Source organism: Canis lupus, chromosome 15 (genome assembly GCF_048164855.1).
Source record: "Canis lupus baileyi chromosome 15, mCanLup2.hap1, whole genome shotgun sequence".
Taxonomy (NCBI): domain Eukaryota; kingdom Metazoa; phylum Chordata; class Mammalia; order Carnivora; family Canidae; genus Canis; species Canis lupus.
In genome coordinates this window covers 53,397,497-53,421,465 of record NC_132852.1, presented here as the reverse complement: position 1 = coordinate 53,421,465, position 23,969 = coordinate 53,397,497, and the positions used below count along the sequence as shown (strand labels likewise).

At 36.3% G+C, this 23,969-nt stretch overlaps 1 protein-coding gene across 10 annotated transcripts in view; it reads left to right on the top strand.

The window, feature by feature from the left end:
• Positions 1–23,969, top strand: part of BRAF (B-Raf proto-oncogene, serine/threonine kinase) — a 179,272-nt gene that overhangs the window by 137,866 nt on the left and 17,437 nt on the right. For 7 of the 10 annotated variants that reach the window (XM_072777443.1, XM_072777445.1, XM_072777442.1 and 4 more), the window contains 3 exons: positions 12,433–12,479; positions 13,295–13,413; positions 16,986–17,117. In XM_072777443.1, coding sequence (XP_072633544.1) covers positions 12,433–12,479; positions 13,295–13,413; positions 16,986–17,117 — 298 coding nt within the window. Of the gene's footprint in view, positions 1–12,432; positions 12,480–13,294; positions 13,414–16,644; positions 16,776–16,985; positions 17,122–18,022; positions 18,187–23,969 lie in introns of those variants that run through there. The other 3 variants (XM_072777451.1, XM_072777447.1, XM_072777448.1) reach the window with 2 other exon arrangements.

Genomic DNA, 23,969 nt, shown 5'->3' with positions numbered 1-23,969 from the left:
GACTATCATAAATAAATAAAAATTAAAAAAAAAAGGTAACTAGCAATAAACAAACAGTGCAAGGAGAGGGGATGCCCTCTCCCCCAAAAACCTGTCCGTTTGCTCAGAGATAAGAGTTTTTATTCATGAAGCAAGAACAAATGGTTTATAAGGAACATTTGGATAATAACAACATCAACAGTGTTAAAATGTTGAAATTGTAATCCAGTGCAAATTATGTGCTTTGCAGCTATTTAATTCTAAATGTCTGATCCCTCCTTCCTTGTCCTCCACCATCATTTCACAGAAGACAGAGCAAGTGAGAGGTACCTAACCACTAAGTCCTTAGACTATCTAAATAGCTTCCTAATAATGTACTTTTTTATGAAGCCCTCATTCAAAATAGCCTGCCCCTTGCATGTTTTCCAGATGTTCTTGATCTTTTCTGACTCCTTTCTAAAATATATTTTGAAAAAAGAAAAAAATAAACTATATTTTGAAGTCAGAATAAGAGCATATAACTCATTGTATAAGGTGCTGGGGTTACAGTCATTCATAGGTGTAATACCTTCAGTAATTAGGAAAGTTGAATCATTAGGACTTGAAATGTGTCTTTTATATTGGATTACAGAATATAGGGAGATGGGTGACATCTTTTCGTTGTGGTTTTGTTGTCTTTACTCAATGAAGGATCATTTCTGATTCCTCGGTTTCCCTGTAGAGAGCAGAACTATTCTCATGGTAGATAATGAGAGCCCCACTCTTTAGGAATCAGGGTCAGTATGGTATGTTTATCATCTTCTTACCTGACAGTCATTGATTCAGCCTAAGGGCCAAGGTATTCTAAGAATAGAATAAAGAAATACTAAAGAAATTTCAAAAAAACATATTTCAGTAATGATCAACTAAAGAAATTTCAAAAAAACATATTTCAGTAATGATCAACTTGTCATGCCATTTTTTTTGCAGAACTTTTAATTTCAGTATAATATTGTATAATTTTTAATTTAGCTTTGTCAGAAAATATACTAAATCTCAAATCAAGACAAAGTTGTGATCTGTTACAGACAGGGGTTATAATCTGAAGAAAGAGAATAAAAAATGGAGATAAGTCCTCATGATTTACTTCTTTTAAATAATGAAAGAGTATGCCTTCCTTAATTAAAAATAAACCTAATTGAAAGAAAGGATAGATTAAAGCTGAAAAGATGGTGAACATGTACTAATGATTGAAAACAATTTCAATTGACCAAAGAATAATTATAGTGAACATTATTTTCCAGTGGATAAGAACAGTAACAGAAAAGAGGGGATACTGATAATCAGAAAAATACAAACTAAAAGAAGTACCACTTAAATGGGCAAAATACCTAAATTCTGACAAAATCATGTGTTGGTAAAGATTGGGGAATTGTTTACTGGTACATACTTGATGCAGACAACCATGCTGATGGCATTTCAGAAGTATCTGTTAAGGGGCAGCCTGGATGGCTTAGTGGTTCAGTGCCATCTTCAGCCCAGGGCGTGATCCTGGAGACCCAGGATTGAGTCCCACGTCGGGCTCCCTGCTAAATAAATAAAATCTTTAAAAAAAAAACAAAAAAGGGCAGCCCCGGGGGTGGCTCAGCGGTTTAGCGCCAACTTCAGCCCAGGGTGTGATCCTGGAGACCGAGGATCGAGTCCCACGTCAGGCTCCCTGCATGGAACCTGCTTTTCTCTCTCTCTGTGTGTGTCTCTCTTAAATAAATAAAATATTTTTTTAAAAAAGTATCTGTTAAAATGGAAAATACCTGACTTACCCCCAAGAAACACCAGCTTTTGTTCTAAAATGATGTGTATAGGAAGAGATGTATCACAGGAAAATATACAGTAGTGAAAAATTGGAAACCTAAATGTCCATCAGAGGACTTGAAAGAAAATATATCAAAAATAATTACATATGTATCAATATCAGCTTTAAAATATGGTATCAAGTGAGAAAAGCAAGCTACAACATGAGACCACTTAAATTTTTAAAAACAAATTTGTATATTTGGTTGCATTTTTTTTTAGGAGTGATATACATATGTATGCAAAGGTATCAAAATAAGGGTTAGCAGACACACACCAAATTCAGTAGTGGTTGTCTGCCAGAATGGCAGAAGGGGTCAGGATGGAGTCCGCTATCAAGGAGAGAAGGCCTTTAGTTTTACCTATAACATTCTGTTTGTTTCCATCTTTTAATAAACAAGACTTCACAGCTGTATTTTACTTTCAAAACTTTTTCATAAGTATAAATTTTGAAAAAAGGCCAATGCGTAAAAATTTTAACAGGATTGATTATGGTGAGAAATATCAGAGATGGCTACAGTGATTGTCTTTGATACAGTTTTTCTTAATTTCAAAATAAAAGTTGTTATAGAAAAATATATGGTCATCATAGAACACTCAAAATGTAAACATAAATAAGTACCAGTAATCTGCAGAGAGAATCACCATTAATATTCTGATACATAAAAAAAAAAAAAAAAAAAAAAAATATTCTGATACATAGTGTGTATCCTTTCAGAATTCTGTATTTTAATACATTCACAGTGGGTTATTACTGCTTTAAGTATGGAATTCATTGGTTTTACCTTTTTCACTCTTATTTAAATATCTTTATTGGTCAATAAATATATTGTGATCCCGCACCTCTGCTACATACATACTAGTAACACACTCTTCCTCTGTTTTTTATACCACCAGAAGACACTGGTGTTTTTAATATAACGCAGTAATGAATGTAGCAGGTACTTACTATTTGCCAGGCATTGTCCTTTATGTATCCTACCTTATGTAATCCTCAGCAGCCCTATGAGGTACATCCCATTATTATTCCCATTTACTTAAGAAGAAACTAGGGTGTTTTTTTGTTTGTCTTTTGTTTGTTTTTTGTTGTTTTGTTGTTGTTGTTTTAGAAACTAGGGTTTAGATCACATAACTTGCCCCTGACACTTTGGCTCCAGGATATATAAATAAATGATAAATATAAATGAATATATAATAAATATAAATAAATAAATAAGATAAATAAGATCTTAAAAAAAAACTTTTCAGAATAGTTGTTGATATTCACTCTAATTTCTCTTCTCTTCTCTCCCCTTTTACAAGCCTATTCCAGTCAGGCTTTTGCCCCGATACTCCACCGAAACCTCTTAGTAGATCCAGTGGTTGGATTCACAGTCCTCCATCTGTTTGTATGGCAGTTGATCACATCCTTCTCCAGTGAAACCCATCCTTAATCCTTTGCTACTCAGAATCTGGTATAGCATCTGTACCACCTGGGATACTTTTAGAAATGCTGAGTTTTAGGTACCACCCCAGATCTACTGAATTGGAAACTATATTTTAACAAAATCCCTAAATGGTTTGTATGCATATTAAAAGTTGAGAAGCACTGCTTTAGTATGTATTCTCCTGATTTTCCTTCTACTCACTGCTCTTTCTCGGCTAATTCTTCCTCAGCTTTTAACCTCTCTAAATGTTGGAAACATCCGGAATCTCCATTGCCTTGGTGATCTCATCCAGTTTCATGGCTTAAAATACCATTCAATTGCCATTTATATGCCAATCTCCAGCCACATCATTTCCTTTGACCTCCAAGCTGTCATATCCAACTGTCTCCTCCAGATTACTTGATTGTCTAATGGATATCTCAATTTTAGTATGTCTCCTACTGAGGACCTGACCTTTTCCTCAAGCTAGATCTTCGTATATTCCTTTTATCTCAGTCGCTAGCAACTCTGTTCTGTCAGCTGCTTATATCTACATTTTGTAGTTTTCTTTGGGTCCTCTCTTTCTTATACCATACAACCAATCTAATATCAACTCCTATCCACTCCATCTTTTAAAGTATATCAGAATCTTACAAGTTTTCATCACCTATTGTGCTATTCACCCTGATGGAAGCCATCATTATTTCTTGCCTGGATTAGTGCCCTGGTTCCATCCTTACATAGCACCCAGAATGTTTGGGGACTTACATTATGTTACTCCTCTCCCCTTCCAGTGTTTCACATTTCACTCAGAAAGAAAGAGTCCTTACAATAGCACTTCCTCAAAGTAACCACCACCACGACCCTCCCTCCTTTCTTATTACCTCTCCCAATTCATTTCCTTCTCTTTTCCCTCTTGCTTCCTCTCTTCCAAACCAGTTTGGCCTCTTACCATTATTAGAATATGGGCCCTGCCTTAGGGCCTTGCCATTGCTACTTCCTTTGCCTGCTATGGTCTTATCCCATATAGGCATGACTCCCCTCTCTCCTGTCTTTAATCAAAAGATCCTTTGAAAAGAGGCCCTCCCTATCCTAAAATTATAGCCCCCTGCAACTCAGTATTTCTTGTCCCCTACTTACAGAATACTATATATTCTACTGATACATCTTTTTCTTTTCTCTCTTCTATCCTGAAATGTAAGGACCTCGAGGTAGGGATTTTCTGCTTTATCTCCAAAACTTAGAACAGTTGTTGCTTAGTACACAGTGGACTTTCACTAAACATGTGTTAAAAGAAAGTATCCCTTCAAGATCATTATTACCTCCATTTTTTAGGTTAGGAATCTAAAGCTAAGAAGGATTATGTAATATTGTACCCAAGATCATATGGCTAGTAAGTGATAACAGTTGGAATTCGAATCCCAGTCTCCTGTGCTCAAAACCCATGCCCTTTCCACTACGCCTCTTTGTTATGTCACTTAAGTCTTCTGGGCTCTGGTTTTCCCATCAGCATAAGTAGCATTATTACCTTTTTGCTTGCCTCACAAAGAAACATGAAAGTTAAGAAACTTACTAATGCAAAAATATCCTAAAAACTTTAAAATGCTGTATGTGTACATGAGGGTGGTGGAAATTTTTTTCTTTTAGAAGTTTCATAATTTTTGCTTTTAGTTTAAGGTCTTAAATCCACTTCAGATTGGTTTTTGTGTGTGGTGTGAGGTAAGGGCTGAAGATTTTTTCCCCATGTGAATATCCCAATGATATTCATTGAAATGACTATTCTTTCCTCCATAGAGCTATCTTGCTCTTATAAATAAATAAATATTATGCTTCTGGTTTTGGACTTGTGAATGTTTGAGATGAATTTTTAAAAATTAATTACATGGTTTTTGATATTTCATGTTTAAAATACATTTTCTTTTATTTTTTTAGGTCACTATTTTACTTTAGAAGGTCTAATTTTCCAAAGAGGGATTATACCCTTTATAATGCAGGTCCCAGCTAGGAAACAAAAAAATACATAGAAATATCATATTTGTTAATTAGAAGATTCAATATTGTTAGGATGTCATCCTTCCCAAATTGATCTATAGACTTATTGTTGAGTCCAGTCAAAATTTTAGCAGGCTTTTTTGTAGAAATTGACAAGTTGATCATAAAATGTATATGGAAATGCAATGGCTAGAGTAGTCAAGACAATTTTTTAAAAATTGAAGGACTTCTAGTCTTAGAATTCAAAACTTTGTATGAAGCTACTGTAATCAAGACCATGTGATATTGGCATAAGAATAGGCATATAAATCAAAAAACAGAATAGAAAGCCTAGAAATATATCCATTAGATCTACGGTCAGTTGGTTTTTCTTTTTTTTTTTTTTTTTACAAGATACCAAGGCACAATTCACACAGAAAAGGTAGTCCTTTCGACTCATATTACTACAACAACTGGACATACATATAGAATAAATAAGCAAACAATTTGCCCTTAGCCAACACAAGACATTAGTATTACCTTGAGATGGGTTGAAGATTAAAAGCTGAAAATCTAAAACTTCTAGAAGAAACATATGAGAAAATCTTTGTACCCTAAAGAAAGGCAAAGATTTCTTAGGACACAAAAGGTAAGGTAAGTTGGACTTCATCAAAATTTAGTTGCTTTTTGAAAGACACTGTTAAAAAAAAAATAAAAAAAAGAATAAAGGACAAACCACAGATTTGAAGAAAATGTTTGCAAGATACATTATCTGTTTAAAAGACTTATATCTGAACTATATAAGAACTTGTACAACTCAGTAATAAAAACTACCCAACAAGAAAATGGACAGAAGATTGGAGTACTTTATTGAAAAGGCATAAGAATGGCAAATGAGCACATGCAAAGATGTTCACCATCATTAGACATTAGGGAAAGGCAAATTAAAACTACAAGACACCACAACACACCCACTAGAATGCTTTTAATCAAAACCAAGTATACCAAGTATTGGCAAGGATGCAGGGCGACAAGAACTCTTACACATTACTAGTAGGATCTTAAATGAGACAAACACTTTGGCAGTTTCTTTTAAAGTTAAAATTATCACGTGAGCAATTCTAATCTTATTTATTTACCCAAAAGAAATGAAAACATACATCAACAAAAGAGACTTATACTTGAATGTTTGTGGTATCTTACTATAATTGCCAGAAGCAAGGAACAACCCAAATGTCCAACAGGTCAGTGGTTAAATTGTGGTATATCCATACCCTGTAATACCACATGCAGCCAGTGTGTGAATCTTAGAATCATTAGGCCTGGGGATCCGTGGGTGGCTCAGTGGTTTCGCGCCTGCCTTTGAACTCCAAGTCCTGGAGTCCCTGGATCGAGTCCCGCATCAGGCTCCCGACATGTGGGCTGCCTCTCCCTCTGCCTGTGTCTCTGCCTCTCTGTCTCTCTCTCTATATGTCTATCATGAATTAAAAAAAAAAAAAAAAAGAATCATCAGGCTGAGCAAAAGAAGCCATGGATTTTTGTTTATATGAAATTCTAGAAAAGACAAAACTAATGTATAGTAACAGAACTTTATTATCCATGGTTGCCTGAACCAAGGAGGGTGTTAGTAATTGCAGAAATACGTGAAGAAAATTTTGTGGGTGATAGATATTCTTCTTGTTGGTTGTGGCTGCTCATTACTGTGTATGTTTGTCAAAACTCAAAACTATACATAAAATTGGGTGCATTTTATGTTATATACATGTTATACCTCAATAAATTAGTTTGTTTTTTAAAGTAAAAGAAACTGAAAACTTTAAGTAAAAATAGAATTTGGGCCACTTTGGAACACAACTGGAAAATGTGTGTACTTCATGTCTTAGGGATTTTAACCATTTTAAATTATATTGACAGCAGAGGCATAGCAGAATATCATTCCCTTCAATCTTCCTCACTTTCTACATTGCGATTATGAGGGGAGTGGAGGGCATCAAAGTAGAAGGGAGACTGTAATTGAAACTGTTTGGATCAAATATCATCTTGTCACTACCATCATGCATATCAGTCCAGTTGGCTGTTATATTCTCTGTAGTGTCTGAGGAGAGATTGAACTTTCTGTGTGAAGTCTGATAAACTTTTTGAAATTGTGTAGTATTAGTGAAAGAGGACTGAAATACTAGTGTCTATGTGAACCAGTTCTCTGCTTTTAAAAATAGTTGAAAATACAAGAAAATAACAGTAAACTTAAGTGCGAGACACTTGGAACTGTTGTAAATAGACAAGACTGATAAACATTTGACTATGGCAAATGTAGCCATAATATTTGAGTTATAGCAAGGCATTTGATACTTCTCATGATATTGGTGAGGATAAGATCAAGAGATACAACATGCATGGAGAATTCAACTGGATTTATAACTGTATATTGATCATACCTGAAGTTGTTAAGCTAGGAGATTTTTGTTTCATTCTTCTCTTGAGTAAGACTAGCATATTTACAAATAGATAAGGGCTTCATTAGTACACTGGTCTTTTAAAACATTTTTTAGTGAGAACTAAACTTTTAATAAGCTGGAGCTATAGGCCATGTCTACAAAATAGGACATCCAAGTCCAAAAAAGAGAGAAATACAAATAGAGGATGGGGAAACTGTTTTGTAAGAGTAATGCAAGAACAACTCAGTAGGGTTGTAACTGAATGTAATTTTAGTAGGAGTTAGTAGAGTGACTGTGGCTGCCATGATAATCACAATAATGGGCGATAAAAATTTTTTTAACCCACCATGAGGAAGATGAAGATAAATTTTATTTTTGTCTTGTTTTTGGACTCCACATGTAAGTGTGATCATATGGTATTTGCATTTCTCTGGCTTATTTCATTATGTATAATGCTCTCAGGGTCCATCCGTGTTGTTGCAAGTAGCAAAATATCCTATTTTATGGCTGCCTGATATTTGTGTGTGTGAGTGTGTGAATGACATTTTCTTTATTCATTCATGGGCACTAGGTTGTTGCCATGTCTTTGCTATTGTGAATAATGCTGCAATAAATGTGAAGCGCAGATGTCTCTTTAGATCCTGATTTAAATTCTTTTGGATATATACCCAGAATGGGATTGCTGGATCATATTGTAATCCTGTTTTTTAAGTTTCTTGAGGAATTATTTTCCATAATGGTTGTACTAATTTATGTTCCCTTCAACAGTGCACGGAGTTCCCTTTTCTCTACATTCTTGCCACCATTTGCTATTTCTTGTCTTTTTGATAAGAGCCATGCTAACAGGTGTTAAGCAGTATCTCATTGTGGTTTTGATTTGCATTTCTGTGATAGGTAGTGAGTGATGCTGGACACCTTTTGGCCATCTGTATGCGTTCCTTGGGAAAATGTCTGTTTTTTAATCAGATTGTTTGGGGGTTTTGATAGTGAATTGGACAAGTTTTTTATATTTTTTGGATATCCTCTTATTAGATATATGATGTGCAAATATTTTCTCCCATTTGATAGGTTGCCTTTTCATTTTGTTGGTGGTTTGTGTCCTTTGCTGTGCAGAAGCTTTTTAGTTTGATGTAATCCTACTTGTTTATTTTTCTTTTGTTGCCTTTGCTTTTGGTATCAAAAAAAAAAAAAATCATTACCAAGACCAGTGTCAAAGAGCTTGCTACCTGGACACCTGGGGTGTTCAGTGCCTTTGGCTTCAGGGTCTTGGGGTCTTGGTCTTGAGTCCCGCATCAGGCTTCCCACAGGGAGCCTGCTTTTCCCCCTGCCTATGTCACTGCCTCTCTCTGTCTCTCTCTGTCTCTGTCTCTCTCTCTCTCTCTCTCTCTCTCTCTCTGTCTCTCATGAATAAATAAAATCTTAAAAAAAAAAAAAAAAGATCTTGCTACCCCTGTTTTTTTTTTTTTCTAGGAGTTTTATGGTTTCAGGTGTTCAAGGAGAAAATTAAGATGAGAGTTACTCTAGTTTATGTTGATCAGATCAGATCTAGAGTATTATCTTCACTCTTGGGACATCATATTAAGCTCTTAAAAGAATGTTAAAAAGCTGAATCTTGGGGGCATCTAGTTGGTTCAGAGGATTAAGCGGTTCTGCTTTCCACTCAGGTCATGATCCCAGGGTCCTGGGATCAACCTCCATGTGAGGCACCCTCTGCCTGCCACTCCATTTGCTTGTGCGCACACCATCTCCCTTGTCAAGTGAATAAATAAAATATTAAAAAAAAAGAAAGCTAAATATTGGATAATACCTTGAAAGAAGCAGAGAGAACAGATTTTACTAGATGATTGCCCAGCTTTCAGATTAAATGATTCTCTAGGTGGATACTTTTTTTTTTTTGTTTTTCAAGGAAAGACACTCCTAAGATAAACCTATCGAGAGGATATATTCATTTGGTTTATAGCATGTTTTCTCTCTCTTTTTTTTTTTTAGATTTTATTTATTTATTCAGGAAAGACAGACAGAGACATAGGCAGAGGGAGAAGCAGGCTCCATGCAGAGAGCCCGACGTGTGACTTGATCCCGGGACTCTGGGGTCATGCCTTGGGACCAAGGCAGGTGCCAAACCGCTGAGCCACCCAGGCATCCCTATAGCATGTTTTTTCTTACTGCTACTTTTATAAATCTATAAGGTTCTCTTTAACATCTTAGAAAAGTTAAGAAGGGGGTCCTATTTAATTTCCTTAAATAATGGGTATACTTCTGTATCATATGAGTTAATTTCTTATTGTTCCCTTCCTTCCATACCCTCAGTTATGTGTCTTTTGGCATCTTTGATTATAACTCATTGTTGCTTAGAAATTATGTTTTAGTGTCAGCCTATGTAGAATTATATAGAGTAGTAATTACTCTGGAACATTATATCATGTAGAGATATGGGGTATAATACTCATTCCATTTTTCCATCTGGGGAATTTGAGTACCTTTTTTTTTTTTTTTCAAACCATCCATTATATAGACCTGGATTTCTGCCTTTTCACTGGTTTTGTGGCAGAGATGTTACAGAAAGAGAATTATTACATGAGATAGAAGTTAAGAAAGCAGCTTGTAAACAATAAAAGATAAGATTACACAAGGATAAGGTGGTGCTATTTCAAGTTGCAGCTGTATACAACTTTAGCCTATAATAAATTTATGCTATCTACCTTCCAGTAGGGTTCTATCACTAGCTCAGTAATTGTACTCATATCTTGCTAATTATCTAGTACTTTCCTGGTGAGAAATTTTTTCTCCTCACCCTCTAGTTGATTTCTGTCTACCTTATTCTTGATATATTTCTTTGTATCAGATTTGTTGAAAAGATTGATACCATCAAGAACACCTTTATCTTCCCTTATAACTTCATCATGCCTCCACATATTCATATCTACCACCTATTTGTTGTTTTTAATTTCAAAGGAGACAGAATCTTTTGTCAAAGACTAACACCTATTATGTGCACTAAGTACCAGGTCTCAGACCAAAGCACCAAGCTCCACCACTGAACAGCATCACCATTTGTTACCCTTCCTCTCTAGTGGAGACAAGGTCTCCCTATCTTGAAAAAGCTTGTGGTTGAGGCTCCTGTTCTCCATCTGTATCATTCTGTGTCATTGCAGAAAAATTTTTAAGCAAATGACACCTATAACAGACATCACATTTTCTTCCAATGTAAGAGAGACCATGTGATGTAGTGGGACAAGAGTGTGGTAAATACTATGGAGGAAATAAACATAGAAGTAAGAGTAATTGGAGGAGAAGGGGTTCCTTTGTATAAATCATTTGAAATGAAAATTTTATCTGAGAAGAAAGCTTCAAAATCTTGATCTCTGGGAGAATGAGGAAGTATAAATGAAGAAGAGAAAGCATAAATAAAGTTTAATTGTTATGAATCTTCAATTTTTAACAGTGTTTATTACATAATTTTGATTATATACTATTTGGACTTTGAAAGTGTCACTTTAAAGCAAAATTTACTTCCTAATTAATGGTCATTGTCAAATTTTAGAAGTCTCATATATCTATTCTTTCCAGTTTTAAATGAAGAAAAATAGCTTTGACTAGGATATTATATGCATTTCGTTGTAGTTGATTCAACAGACATGTTGAACACTTACCACATGCCAGGCTCTGTGCTAGGCACTGGAGATTGAAACAGAAATAAAGGAGGCACAGCCCTTACCCTCAGTGAACCCAACTAAACCAGTTTTTAGGGCTCACATAGGTAATTTAAACTTACCATTGACTATAAGATAGATGCACTGTGGATATTATGTAGCAGGTTTGCTCCTCACTATTTTTGTTTAGAAATTTTATTTTATTCTGCATTATTTTCTCTTATATGCTATTTTAAACTAATCAACAATGGAGTTATTCACTGTGGCCATTATTAACTAATTTTAAGACTAAATGATTAACATGTGTGATAAAGCTCCGTATTTTTAAGAAGTTATTTTAAGAATGTATAATACTACCTTTAAAATTAACAATCAGGGGCAGCCCGGATGGCTCAGCGGTTTAGCGCCGCCTTCAACCCGGGGCCTGATCCTGGGGGCCTGGGATCGAGTCCCATGTCGGGCTCCCTGCATGGAGCCTGCTTCTCCCTCGGCTTGTGACTCTGCCTCTCTCTCTCTGTCTCTCATGAATAAATAAATAAAAATCTTTTAAAAAATTTTTAAAATTATCAATCAGATTTTATATTCTAGTGGAGTTTACATTCTGAAAAGGGAACCATAGGCACAGGAAAAAGAATACATGAATCAAGCTATTACAGTAATTACGATATAACTCAACAGTGAAAGATTACTTTTGGTTGAGTTAGTCATAGCAAAGCTTTATTCAGAAGATAGAATGTATATTCAATCTTAAAGGATAGGTATGAATAGGTGGAGAATAGAATGAAAGTTAATTTGGGGATGGGTTTGGAAGGGAAGTATTGATCACAGGTGGGATTAAATATCAGGGTGTATTTAAAGGACATGGATAAATAGGTTTGACTGGAATGAAAGGTTTGTATTGGTAAATAGTAAAGTATAAAGCAAAGTCTTTTAATAGAATACAAGATTTGGGCTCTACCATAATAGTAATATGTTTCTATAATCCTAAATTCATTTACAGTTTAAGATTTCTTACATAAAGAGGTTATCACAATGTACAGTTTGCAATTGTGTCATGATTTTGAATAAGTCTTTATTTACATCCCTAAATATGTTCTATAGATTTTGAGGCCAGAGTCTTTACCCCTACTCAGGTTGAAATGATGTTTTGTTTTTCAGTTACTTACACGCCAAGTCAATCATCCACAGAGACCTCAAGAGTAATAGTATCCTTCCTGAAATTTGTCTGCGAAGTTTGAAAACATCCTGACTTTTTCTTCTGCATTTTGTCTTCACATTATGTAAAAACAGTTTTCATGCTAAGTTCAAAAAATGTAAAGAGAATTAATAAATGGGTTTGCATGAGAGCATAGTATAAAGCAGGGTGCTGCAACATGCTTTTGGTTTCTGAACATTTGAGTGTTATAAAAAAAAAATCCACCAAGTCTTTATAATAGTAGGACTCTTTTATGATTGTGTGCTTACATTCTGTCAACACCCATAAAACAGGTAGCTATCTACCCATTTCTTTCAGTGCTCTGATGCTACTCTGCAGTAGTTGAAATGTAACTGAAGGTTCTAACTTGCATAACAAGGAGGTGAGAAAAAACAAAATTTTTCTTCTTCCATAAACCCAGATCAAGATCCTAGCCGTCAACCAACTTCATTCCAATGAAGAACCTTTGTAGCTTTCCTAAATGCTAAAGCATATCTGGGTCCATGTTACTAAAATCTAACGGGAACATTTCAGGGTTTCCCATAAACATAGGTTGGAAAGCATCTCACCTCATCCCATCATATTTCAAGCCCCCAAAATCTTAGAAGCAGGTCACATATGCCAAATAGAACCATATTTTTAAAAACATATTCATTAACTTTAAGAGGAAATATGAAGTACTATACTTTTTAAAGAAATATCAATTTTACCAAAAAAATCATATTATAGAATTACAGAAATTAGATCTCTTACCTAACATTTTTGTAATGCTTGCTTTGCTAGGAAAATGAGATCTATTGTTTTCCTTTACTTACTACACCTCAGATATTTTTCTTCATGAAGACCTCACAGTAAAAATAGGTGATTTTGGTCTAGCCACAGTGAAATCTCGATGGAGTGGGTCCCATCAGTTTGAACAGTTGTCTGGATCCATTTTGTGGATGGTAAGAATTGAGGCCATTTCTCCATTAATTAAATTTTTGGACCCTGAGGTGCTACTGAGTGACTAGAAAATCTTTGAAGGTTTCGACTAGTATTTTCATAATTCCCAGTATTCACAAAAATCAATGTTGATCTTATTTTTTATGTAAATAAAATTTAACTTTTTTCTTTATCCTTAAAAAGAGTATTATGAAATCAGTTTCAGTATACTTCAAACAAAAAAATAGTATTTTATAAACAACTGTTGAAATTTTATCCAGAATTGTCTCTTTAAAATATTTTGTGTTCAAAATGTTCTGTGTGCCCGGTTTCAAAAAGAAAAAAACAAGTGTGCAGTTTCAGCAGGTACGATCTGCAGTATTTCTTAAGGTTTTACTAAAAGAACTACTCCTTTTAAGAGAGGCTGTTTCATGATGTTATTTAAGCCTAAATTGGAAAGTTACTTCCTTTAGACTAGAAAGAACCCATAATTATGGGGCAGCTGGGAAAGAAAAGACATAAAAAAAAAAAAAAAGAATTTTAACATAGCCATGTGCTGCCCTGCATAGCTCTTTGTTGCTTTTTCTTTATTCCTATTTCTGCTTTGTGTAAAAGAAGGGAATGAAAACTTCTGTGCCATTACTTTCAGCAGGCTGTGAAAAGGGCAGGTATAGGAATCATCCTCTAAGCTAGCAGTTCTCAAAAGGGGCCCTAATACCCTTTTGGAAGTCCCCAAGGTCATCCCTGTATGAGACCAGATGTTTCTTTATAGTCTTGAACCAGAACAACACATCACAACAGATCGAATGCCAGAACCAAAATATGTGACTATAGCTGGCTGCTCTTAAACCAGTCAAAAAGAATTGCAGTACTCTTCTCACTGAACTTTTTTTTGGATTTGGAAATACACTTTTCATTAAAAATGGGTAATCTTTGTTAACATCTAATGGCTATTACTTATGAAATTACTAAATATTTTAACAGTTTCCCAGTTATGTTTAAATATGAGAAATACCCATAGATATAATCCACATAAAAGTTCCTTGGGGTCTTCAGTAATTTTCAAGACTAAAAGAGTTTTGAGATCAAAAAGTTTGAGAACCGCTGCTCTCAGCTGAATGCCGGATGTCCCTAACCAGTAGTGCAATTTGAAGCTTTAAATAATTGAATCTGCACTAAGGCTTTGGGACACTCTGCTGGAAACAGAGAAGCTGCAGGGGCTCTTGAAGCCATGTTTGCATAAATTCCCTGAACTATCTGTAAGAGCCTCCAAGAGGGGAATTCCAGGATAGATGTGAATTAGTCAAATAAACTTAGGGTTAAATTCAGCTATGCTTTCTTATAAAAATAACTGGAGTGAAGACAAGTGGTAAGGTGGAAGGGGTACAATGGACCTAGGAGATCTGTACTCTATAGTCCTCTGTTTAACTCTCAACCTGCACATTTCCTAACCTCCATGTCTCTCCATCTTTAATGTTGGTCGGACTAGTGGATTTCTAACACCTTTTTTGTTCCTAAGATTCAGTAATTAGAGCTAACTAGGTTTGTTTCTTTAATATATTTTAATTGTTTTAATAAATCATTTTATAAATAGGAGGCTTATTAGTCATTGTAATTGGGATCTCATGCACCTTTAAGGCACACACCTTGCTATAAGATAGCAGTGGATTCTAGGATGCAGCAGGCTAGCACACACTAAGTGTGAGACTGTAAAACCTCAAATTAAAAAGAAACAATACATGTTTTAAAGGTGTATCTATTTTAACTAGTGTGGGGGAGATGCTCAGTTAAACTCCAGGTTTGTCCTTTTTCTAAAACCTAGATTATTATACCCAAAGTTTTATATTCTAATTTATTTTTTGTTGATACATAGGTAGATTGGTTCATCCTTTATTCTATCAAGCTGAGCTTTCATATAAGAGATTAGCTAGTAGTACACTTACGTGTTGAAAAAATCCTTTTGGGTTGATAATTGCCTTCAGAAACAAATGCGGAGCATCTGTGTACTAGTAGAGAAGAGTTTGGTCAGAACTAAGATTATGTAATTCTCTGAATTCTTCTCAACCTTGTTCTATTTATCTTAGAGGGGAAAGAAACCTTTGTGAAAATTTTTACAGATTAAATCACTAAATTAGTTGAGGATCAATCATGCATTTCTTGTCCAAATAAATTTCATCAAGCCATCTCCAACAACAGTAGAGGTAAAACTAAGTTTTAAAAAGATGGTTAGTTCCTCAACTGATTTATTATTCTGTCCCTCGCAAAATTGTATTCTGGCTTTTAAAATTATGCCTATATCATAACCAGCCTCTCAGTATTCTAGCTTGTTCATCACATCACAGTTGTATGTGGTTTATTTTGTACTGTATTACTAAAAGCAGCTAGCAATAAAATGTTTGACAAAAAAAGTAAGCAGACCCCATCTTCTCCTTCACCTCCCATCCTTCATCAGGATCTCCCATACGTCTTCTGTCAGTGGTTCTCAACCTTAATTGGACATTAAAATCATCTGGGGAGCTGTAAAAACCAGCAATGTTTGGATCCCATCCCCAGATTCTGTTGTTATATTATTGGCCTGGTATGTAGTCTGGACATTGAGAGGTTAAAAAGTCTACACAGTTGATTGTGATTTGCAAGTAAGGCTTAGTGCCATTGCCTGCTTTTTGAGATAGACCAGTGACCAGGAATCCTGTCCCAGGTCCTCCAGCCATTTATGCAGTTAGTTCAGGTTTTGGTATCAAAATAATGCTTTCATGGAACTTTTATTTACACTCTGCAGTGTCTTTAGAAACAATTCTTCCAAATGAAACAGTACAGAAGATGCAAGGGAAAGAACTCTTTTAAGCGTATATTTAACCAACCATTTATTGTATTTCATGAACACAGCCAATTAAGAAATTAAGTGGTAGAGTACAATGAGTAAAATGTGTAAAAAATGTAGCAAATATGATTTGGTCTGTATCTTTGCCCAGGAAGCAAACAGCCAGCATTCTTTATGCCATCTTCTAAATTGACCTCCTATCTCTTGGTTCTGTTAATAAAGCACCCATGGCATATTGATAATGCTTTTGGAGGCAGGAAAGGGGTTTGAGTTTGTCAGTGTGGATGTTTTACCAGTATTGTCTAAGGTGCCCTGAGGCGAGAATCATTGTACTAATGGGAAAACTTAAACTCTAAGGCAATTATTAGCGTAGTGGTTATGCTACTTCCAAACATTTTAGGACTGCAGGTCTTTTATTTCTTTACTGAATCAGGAATGGAAATTGGAATTGATTCTTGATAGAGCTAATCCTGGGAAGGATTCAAATAGCAATGGCAGTATTTTGTACAGAAAGAGGATGGCTGATAAAATTATAAAATCTTCATAATACATGTGGAATCTCAGGTAATACTGCCTCTTTCAGGGCTTACTGAGCATTTTTTTTTCTTATTAATCAGTTTTATTTCTTTGCCCCTTAATAAGAGAATTGATTGCATATTAATTAGATGGATTATTTAATGACGAAAGCATTGTTCTGGGAATTGTAATCATTTGCTTTTCAGTCTTTTTAGTTGAAGAATAAACAAGAATATTTTTCTTTTTGTGTTCTAATAGGCACCAGAAGTGATCCGAATGCAAGACAAAAACCCATATAGCTTCCAGTCAGATGTATACGCATTTGGGATTGTTCTATATGAATTGATGACAGGGCAGTTACCTTATTCAAACATCAACAACAGGGACCAGGTAAATATTTACCATCTCTTGGGGTTTATTTTACTGTTTGTATAAAGACTCCAGTTTGTTGTAGAAAAGTATTGAGTCCAGAGTAGGCATAAAGGATGGATATCTTAATCTTTGTTACCAGTTTTGGAAACCTTTGGTGGACTGTTGGCAGTGATAGCAGCATGTAAGGCCTTTCCTTGAAATGTCAGTGTTGTCACGGAATGCAGTTGCTGATGGTCTGACTAGAAACCAGAGCTGCCACAGTGGAGAGCGCCCATGTTTCCTGACCACACACAACCAGAAGGAGCTCTGCTGCCATGGCATCTGAGCTTTTGTGCCTTTTATTCTGTCATAGGTTGTGCTGAGCAGGCACTCAGCTATGTGCTTCTTTATATCCATTTCTTTGGAAAGTATTAGTAAGCTTTCTCCATTTTTAAAACTAGGTAAATGGAAAGACCATTGTATCATGCTTTCACTTTTCTATACTAAGGCTTTCAATAGGAGGGAATTTTTTTTACTTCCTTCTTTCTAAATTCCTGTTCTCTGTCCTTCCCCAAAGTTCCTGACAGAGCCTCATGCAGCATTTTGCCTTTTCTATCCCATCCACGTTGAGTTCACCAGGACCTTAACACTGACTAAGAAAAAGGAATTGTCTTTACTGACATTATATTGTATACCTCAAGATTTTAAAAGTGTAGGGTGGGGTGGGGGTGGGGGTTATAGAGACATTGCAGCAGTTCCATTCTTCATATATTAGAAAACAATGATCAACCATATAAACTGTGGTTAAATAATATTTATATTTTATACTGTGGCTTGCATCAGTTTTACCTGGGGAATTTGCTTAAAACTGGAGATTTTGTCTAAAACTAAAAGAGAGGTGCCTAGGTGGCTCAGTCTGTTAAGCATCTGACTCTTGATTTCAGCTCAGATCATGATCACGGTGTCATGAGATCAAGCCCCACATCAGGCTCCATGCTGAGAGTGGAATCTGCTTAGGATCTCTCTCCCTCTCTCATAAATAAATAAATAAATAAATAAATAAATAAATAAATAAATAAATAAATAAATAAGTGTGTGTGTATATACATATATATATATGTGTGTGTGTCTGTATATATATATATATATATATATATATATATATATATCCTAGAGTAGATTTTGATTCCATGGAGTGAGATCCAAGCATTTACATTTTTAATAAGTTTCCCAGGTGATTTTGGTATATACCAAAGTTAAAAATCACCAAGGAATTAAAAAAAACTATAAATGGGGCACCTGGGTGGCTCATTGGTTGAGTGTCTGCCTTGGGCTCAGGTGGTGGTCCTGGGTTCCTGGGATCAAGTCTCAAATGTCAGGCTCCCTGCAGGGAGTCTGCTTCTCCCTCTGCCTGTGTCTCTGCCTCTCTGTGTGTGTCTCTCATGAATTAATAAATAAAATCTTAAAAAAAAAAAAAATACAGTAGGGATCCCTGGGTGGCTCGTCAGTTTAGTGCCTGCCTTTGGCCCGGGGCCTGATCCTGGAATCCCGGCCCGCATCAGGCTCCCTACGTGGAGCCTGCTTCTCTCTCTGCCTGTGTCTCTGCTTCTCTCTCTGTCTCTGTGTCTCTCATGAGGTAAATAAATAAAAATCTTTAAAAAAAACTGTAAATGTTTTGTGTTTTATCATAAACTAATGAAATTATAGTTTTTAATGTATGAATATGTTACTTCATTTAAGTAGTGTGTGTGTTTTGGTCATCAGCTCAAATCTCAGTCTTTTTGGAAATAAGCTCTAAGTATCTTTCTTACTAAGAACATCAGCTATCATATGGTTTCAGAGAAATAATCTCAGTTGTCATGTACATCATATATACTTACTGAATCACCATATGGTCCCTTACCCAGAGTGGTCCTAATTTTGTAGTTAAAGAATTTTTCCTAAATGACTGTGTTTCGGGGCACCTGAGTGGCTCAGGGGTTGAGCGTCTACCTTTGGCTCAGGTCCTGCTCCTGGGGTCCTGGAATCAAGTCTCGCATCAAGCTCCCCACAGAGCCTGCTTCTTCCTCTGCCCGTGTCTCTGCCTCTCTCTCTCTCTCTCTCTCTCTCTCTCTCTCATTAATAAATAAAATCTTAAAAAAAAAAAAAGACTGCTTCTATCCAAGTCAGTACAGAGCTAATTGGTTGGTTTCTGTTTGGTCTTCCTAATCACTACACAGCTTTAGAATGTTGAATCCTACTTTTGAGTGTTAAAAAAAAAATCTGTGACCTGGTTCCTAATTACCTGATATTTTAAGCCTGCATGAAATTTAGATTCAGGATAGACCAAGCTACTACTAAGGAACATAGTAGAAACATTGCAATTAACTGGACTTGTGACAGATCCTGGGTAACTGAGATGATAGATTTGATGATGGCAGTCTGAAGAGCAGGATTGTTTCTAATTTGCAAGCTTCCTGTACTCTGCCTTTTATAGTCTCATTAACTAGACTATATGACATAATACTCTGTGCCATGTTCACTTTTCCTTTGCATATTACTTTTTTTTTTAAGATTTTTAAATTTATTTTTAGAGGGAATGAGAGCATGAATGGGGGTAAGGGGAGGGAGAGGGAGCGTCTCAAGCATACTCTCGCTCAGCACGGAGCCCAACACTTGGTTCGGAGCCCAACACTTGGTTCGACCCTACGACCCTGAGATCATGACCTGAGCCAGAATCAGGGCAGACACTTAACCAACTGAGCTGCTTAGGCACCCTGCATATTTCTTTTCTATAGGAATTACAAGAGAATTTTAGTTTAGTTTTAGTTGATTTATTAGAGACACCATAAATATGAATCAAAGATCTGGATGAAATCCAGTGAATATCTTTGTTTTAATAAAATAATAAAATTCTGTTATGGAAATGGGTATTATTATCTCCAAAATACAGATAAAAACATCCCAGAGTTCTATACTCATCCACGTCTTAGCATTTTAGGTGCTTTATCTTCCATGCGAATATAATAAATAACGTGGCAAGGGCTTTCTCTCCATAAGAGAAATAAGTGAGTGACCAACAGAAGGGTAAGGGCTTTACTAGTTAATTATTTCTGGTAGTATAGTGAGAGCCTTCTGGAATTTGCCAATCTGAATTGTGTTTGATGAAGAAAAAGAAGGTAGAAGAATGATACACTCTTCCTATCACCCCTAGTCTAATTCATTACTTCTTAGTCTGCTTTCCTCAAATGGCACTTTCCACGGAACTCCCTCTTGGGAATCAGTAACTCTAGTTATGTTCAATGAAGTAATCCCAGGCTTTGCTCCATCTACCCCCTTGATTTGATTTTTCTTTTCCTCTTTTACTTTGATCTCCATGGCTCTCAGATTGGACTTCTGTTTGAAAATTTAGGAGTACTCTTATTCATGGGAGATAGGACTACTTTTTTACTCTGCACTATAGGAACCACTCCTGTGCGCTCTCACCCCCATATTCTGAAATGGTAGCTTTTGCCTATAAACTTAAAGCAGGACTCTGGTTAAGCAGCTCGGTATAAAGGCCAACCTTGGACTTGTGACCTGCATGACCTGGTCACTTTACTTCCTCAAGTGTCTGTATTTTCTTCCCTTTCATTTATAAAAATAAGAAATTATACTAAAGAGGGACACCAGGGTGGTTCAGTCAGTTAAGCATCTGCCTTCTGCTCAGGTCATGATCCTAGCCTCCTGGGATCCAGCCCCACATCCCGCTCCAGGCTCAGCAAGGAGTCTGCTTCCCCAGCTTGTGCGTGTGTGCGCGCTCTCTCTTTCTCAAATAAATAAAATCTTAAAAAAAGAAAACAAATCAGACTAAAGAATTCCTTGTGTTTACAAAGATCATATTCTTTACTAAAGCACATCTCTTAGCTCTTCAGGGGATGGACATCCTTGTTACTTTGCAGAACAGTATGCCTTTTGTTTACCTTACCCGATGCTGAGGTCTAAGAAATTGGTGTCATTTTTTCCCCCTCTTTATCCTTCCATTTCGCTCTCTAATCACCCTGTTCTGGGCAGCCCAGGTGGCTCAGCGATTTAGCGCTGCCTTCAGCCCAGGGCATGATCCTGGAGACCAGGGATCGAGTCCCACATTGGGCTCCCTGCATGGAGCCTGCTTCTCCCTCTGCCTGTGTCTCTGCCTCTCTGTGTCTCTCGTGAATAAATAAATAAAATTTAAAAAAATAATAATAATAATCACCCTGTTCTTCCCTCTTCCAGTGCAGTTTTGCTAAGTTGGGATTAATAATGCATTCATATGAACTAGGTATATTGACACTCTATCATCATGATTTTCTTTCCTTAGAGCAGAAGTGCTATGTCATCTTGAAGAAAATAACAGAAACTTCTGTCTCATTTTAAGTATATTTCAGTTAGTATTGTTGTATAATAAACCACCCTAAACATAGTGGCTTAAGCAGATTATGAATCTGCAGTTCAAGCTGCTGTCAGTAAGGAAGGTTTATTTTCTGTGTCATATGGTATTGCCTAAGATACATTAATTGGGTGTTAAAGGCTCCACTTCCAAAATGGCTCATCCACACATTCTACAAGGTGTGGTGCTAGCTGTCCAGGGCCAAGGGCAGGGGGCTTCAGTTCTCCACATGGGCCTTTCTGTGGAGATTTTGTTCAAAGAAAGCGTGGACTTGGTTACAGGCTGGTGGCTGGGTTCTTTTTCTTCCCCTGGTGGCTGGTTCTAAAACATAAGATCTCAAGAGATAAGCGATAGGAAATGAAAGTACCAGTGTTTTATCAACACGCAAATTATTTTAATAAAAAATTTTTAAAGCACTATGTGATATCGAGGGTGACAAAGACGAATAAAAACACAGGCCGTGCTGTCACTGGAATTCACCAGTCTACTGAGGCAGTATAGGGGGCGATATTGAGGATGAGCAGACACTGTGTCCTGGTAAGACAGGAGTGAATGAAGGTGCAGAGATGCCAGGAGGGCTAAATGTGGGTTGAGCATGAAATTAGCCAGTCAGTCCCAGAATTTCAAATTGAGCTGCTGATTTTATCATGTCCATGCTACTTAAGTCTAGTATACATGAATTATCAGGGTAAGTCTTCCCTTTAAGTAATTGTAAAGATTGTGATTTCCTTTATATTTTATTAACATTTCAAAATAAAGCTGTTAAAGCTTCTTTTAAATGTATCCAATGAAATCTAAAAGCCATCCTGACTTGATACCTACCATCTGTGTAAAAAAACAGATTCGATAACTTTTGGAAGTTTTTCTCTTTGAAGAAACATTTTTATGCTTTCAAGGCTTTTATTGATCACTCAAGTTATTTATATCTCTGCAACAAAAATAAGGATTTAAATTTAGAATTAAAAAATATATATATTTCCTGGGACTCCTAGGTGGCTCAGTGGTTGAGCATCTGCCTTTGTCTCAGGGCATGATCGCGAAGTCCCAGGATCGAGTCCTGCATCGGGCTCCCCAACAGGGAGCTTGCTTCTCCCTCTGCCTGTGTCTCTGTCTCCCTCTCTCTGTCTCTCATGAATAAATAAATAAAATCTTTAAAAAAAAAAAGTTACATTTACAAATTTTTTAAAAAAAAATATTTCTTAATGAACAACATGGGTTTTTCTCATCAGTTCAGTTATATATTTGTGGGTAAATAGGGTTTTGCTAAAGTGAGGTAGGACTTAGCATCAGTTCCTTTCCTTGTTTTATTTTTAAGGAAGTAAGCACTGAAAACTCCTGTTCAATTAGATACAAAGATGAGAAATTCAGGCGTTTGTTGTACCCACATGCACAGTTCAGTGGTCCCCAAGACCATACTCAGATTCAGCCATTCAGTAAGTCTCAGAACTCCCTCCAAGTTGTTAGTACTTAAAGTTACTGTTTATTATAACAGTCAAGGGAAGAGGCACATAGGACAGAATTGAAGAACATTCCATGTGTGTAGGTCCTAGTGTTCTTCTCTCAACGTAATTGTGGACAGCATCTGAATTCTTCTGGCAGCATTGTGTGACAACGTGTAGAGTATTGCCAAACACAGAAACTTGAAAGTCCAGAGTTATCACCAGGGCTCGGGGTCAGGTAAATATGGTTGACCACCTCTGTGGCTGACCTTAGTTTTTAGCCCCTCTGGAGGTCAAGCTCAATGTCCCTTCTATAAATCACATTTATGGCATAGACCATCCAGCATAGCCAAAGGCCTCCAGGTAAACAAAAGGACTCTTATCAGGCAGGGCATTCCAGAAGTATAGGGATTACTTCCCAGGAGCCAAAGGCAAAAGCCAGCCCTCCCTCTGGGCAAGATTAATTCTTTACTATAAAGTATATCACTCAGTTATTTGAACTCACTTCTACAATGTACCCAAAATTACATAATAATTTGTCAGTAAATTTTATAATTAGCTGACAATTCAATTAATCTTGCTGCAAGCAAAGAATTGGAAACCGGCTGTCTTGCAAAGGGATTTGTTACCCATTCATTAGAGCCTAGTAAAATACCAGTATCCGTTAAGTGTCCGCTTGGTACCCAGCAGTTTTACCTCTTGGAACAATGTGTACTATAGTTAAATTTTATGTTGGGTAAAAAAGGTGTGCCTTTTATAAAGTAGGAAAAGGGCAGTTATAGAGGGGAGATGGGAAAGGAGGATATATACCTCCACTTTAGTGGCTCTTGGGCAAATCAGCTTATAGTTAAAAGTTTGCACCAAACAGGAAATAATATAAAGTTAGGGTATCAGACTTGACTGTTTCTAAAGTTTATAAACTCTGCCCTGTATGTAACAGGATTTCTTTTGTGTGTGTGTGTGTGTGTGTGTGTGTGTGTGTAACAGGATTTCTTACAGGCTCTCTCCACCTACCCTCTAGTCTGTGCCTGTATGACCTGTTCCCTCTAAGATCAAAATCCCCTC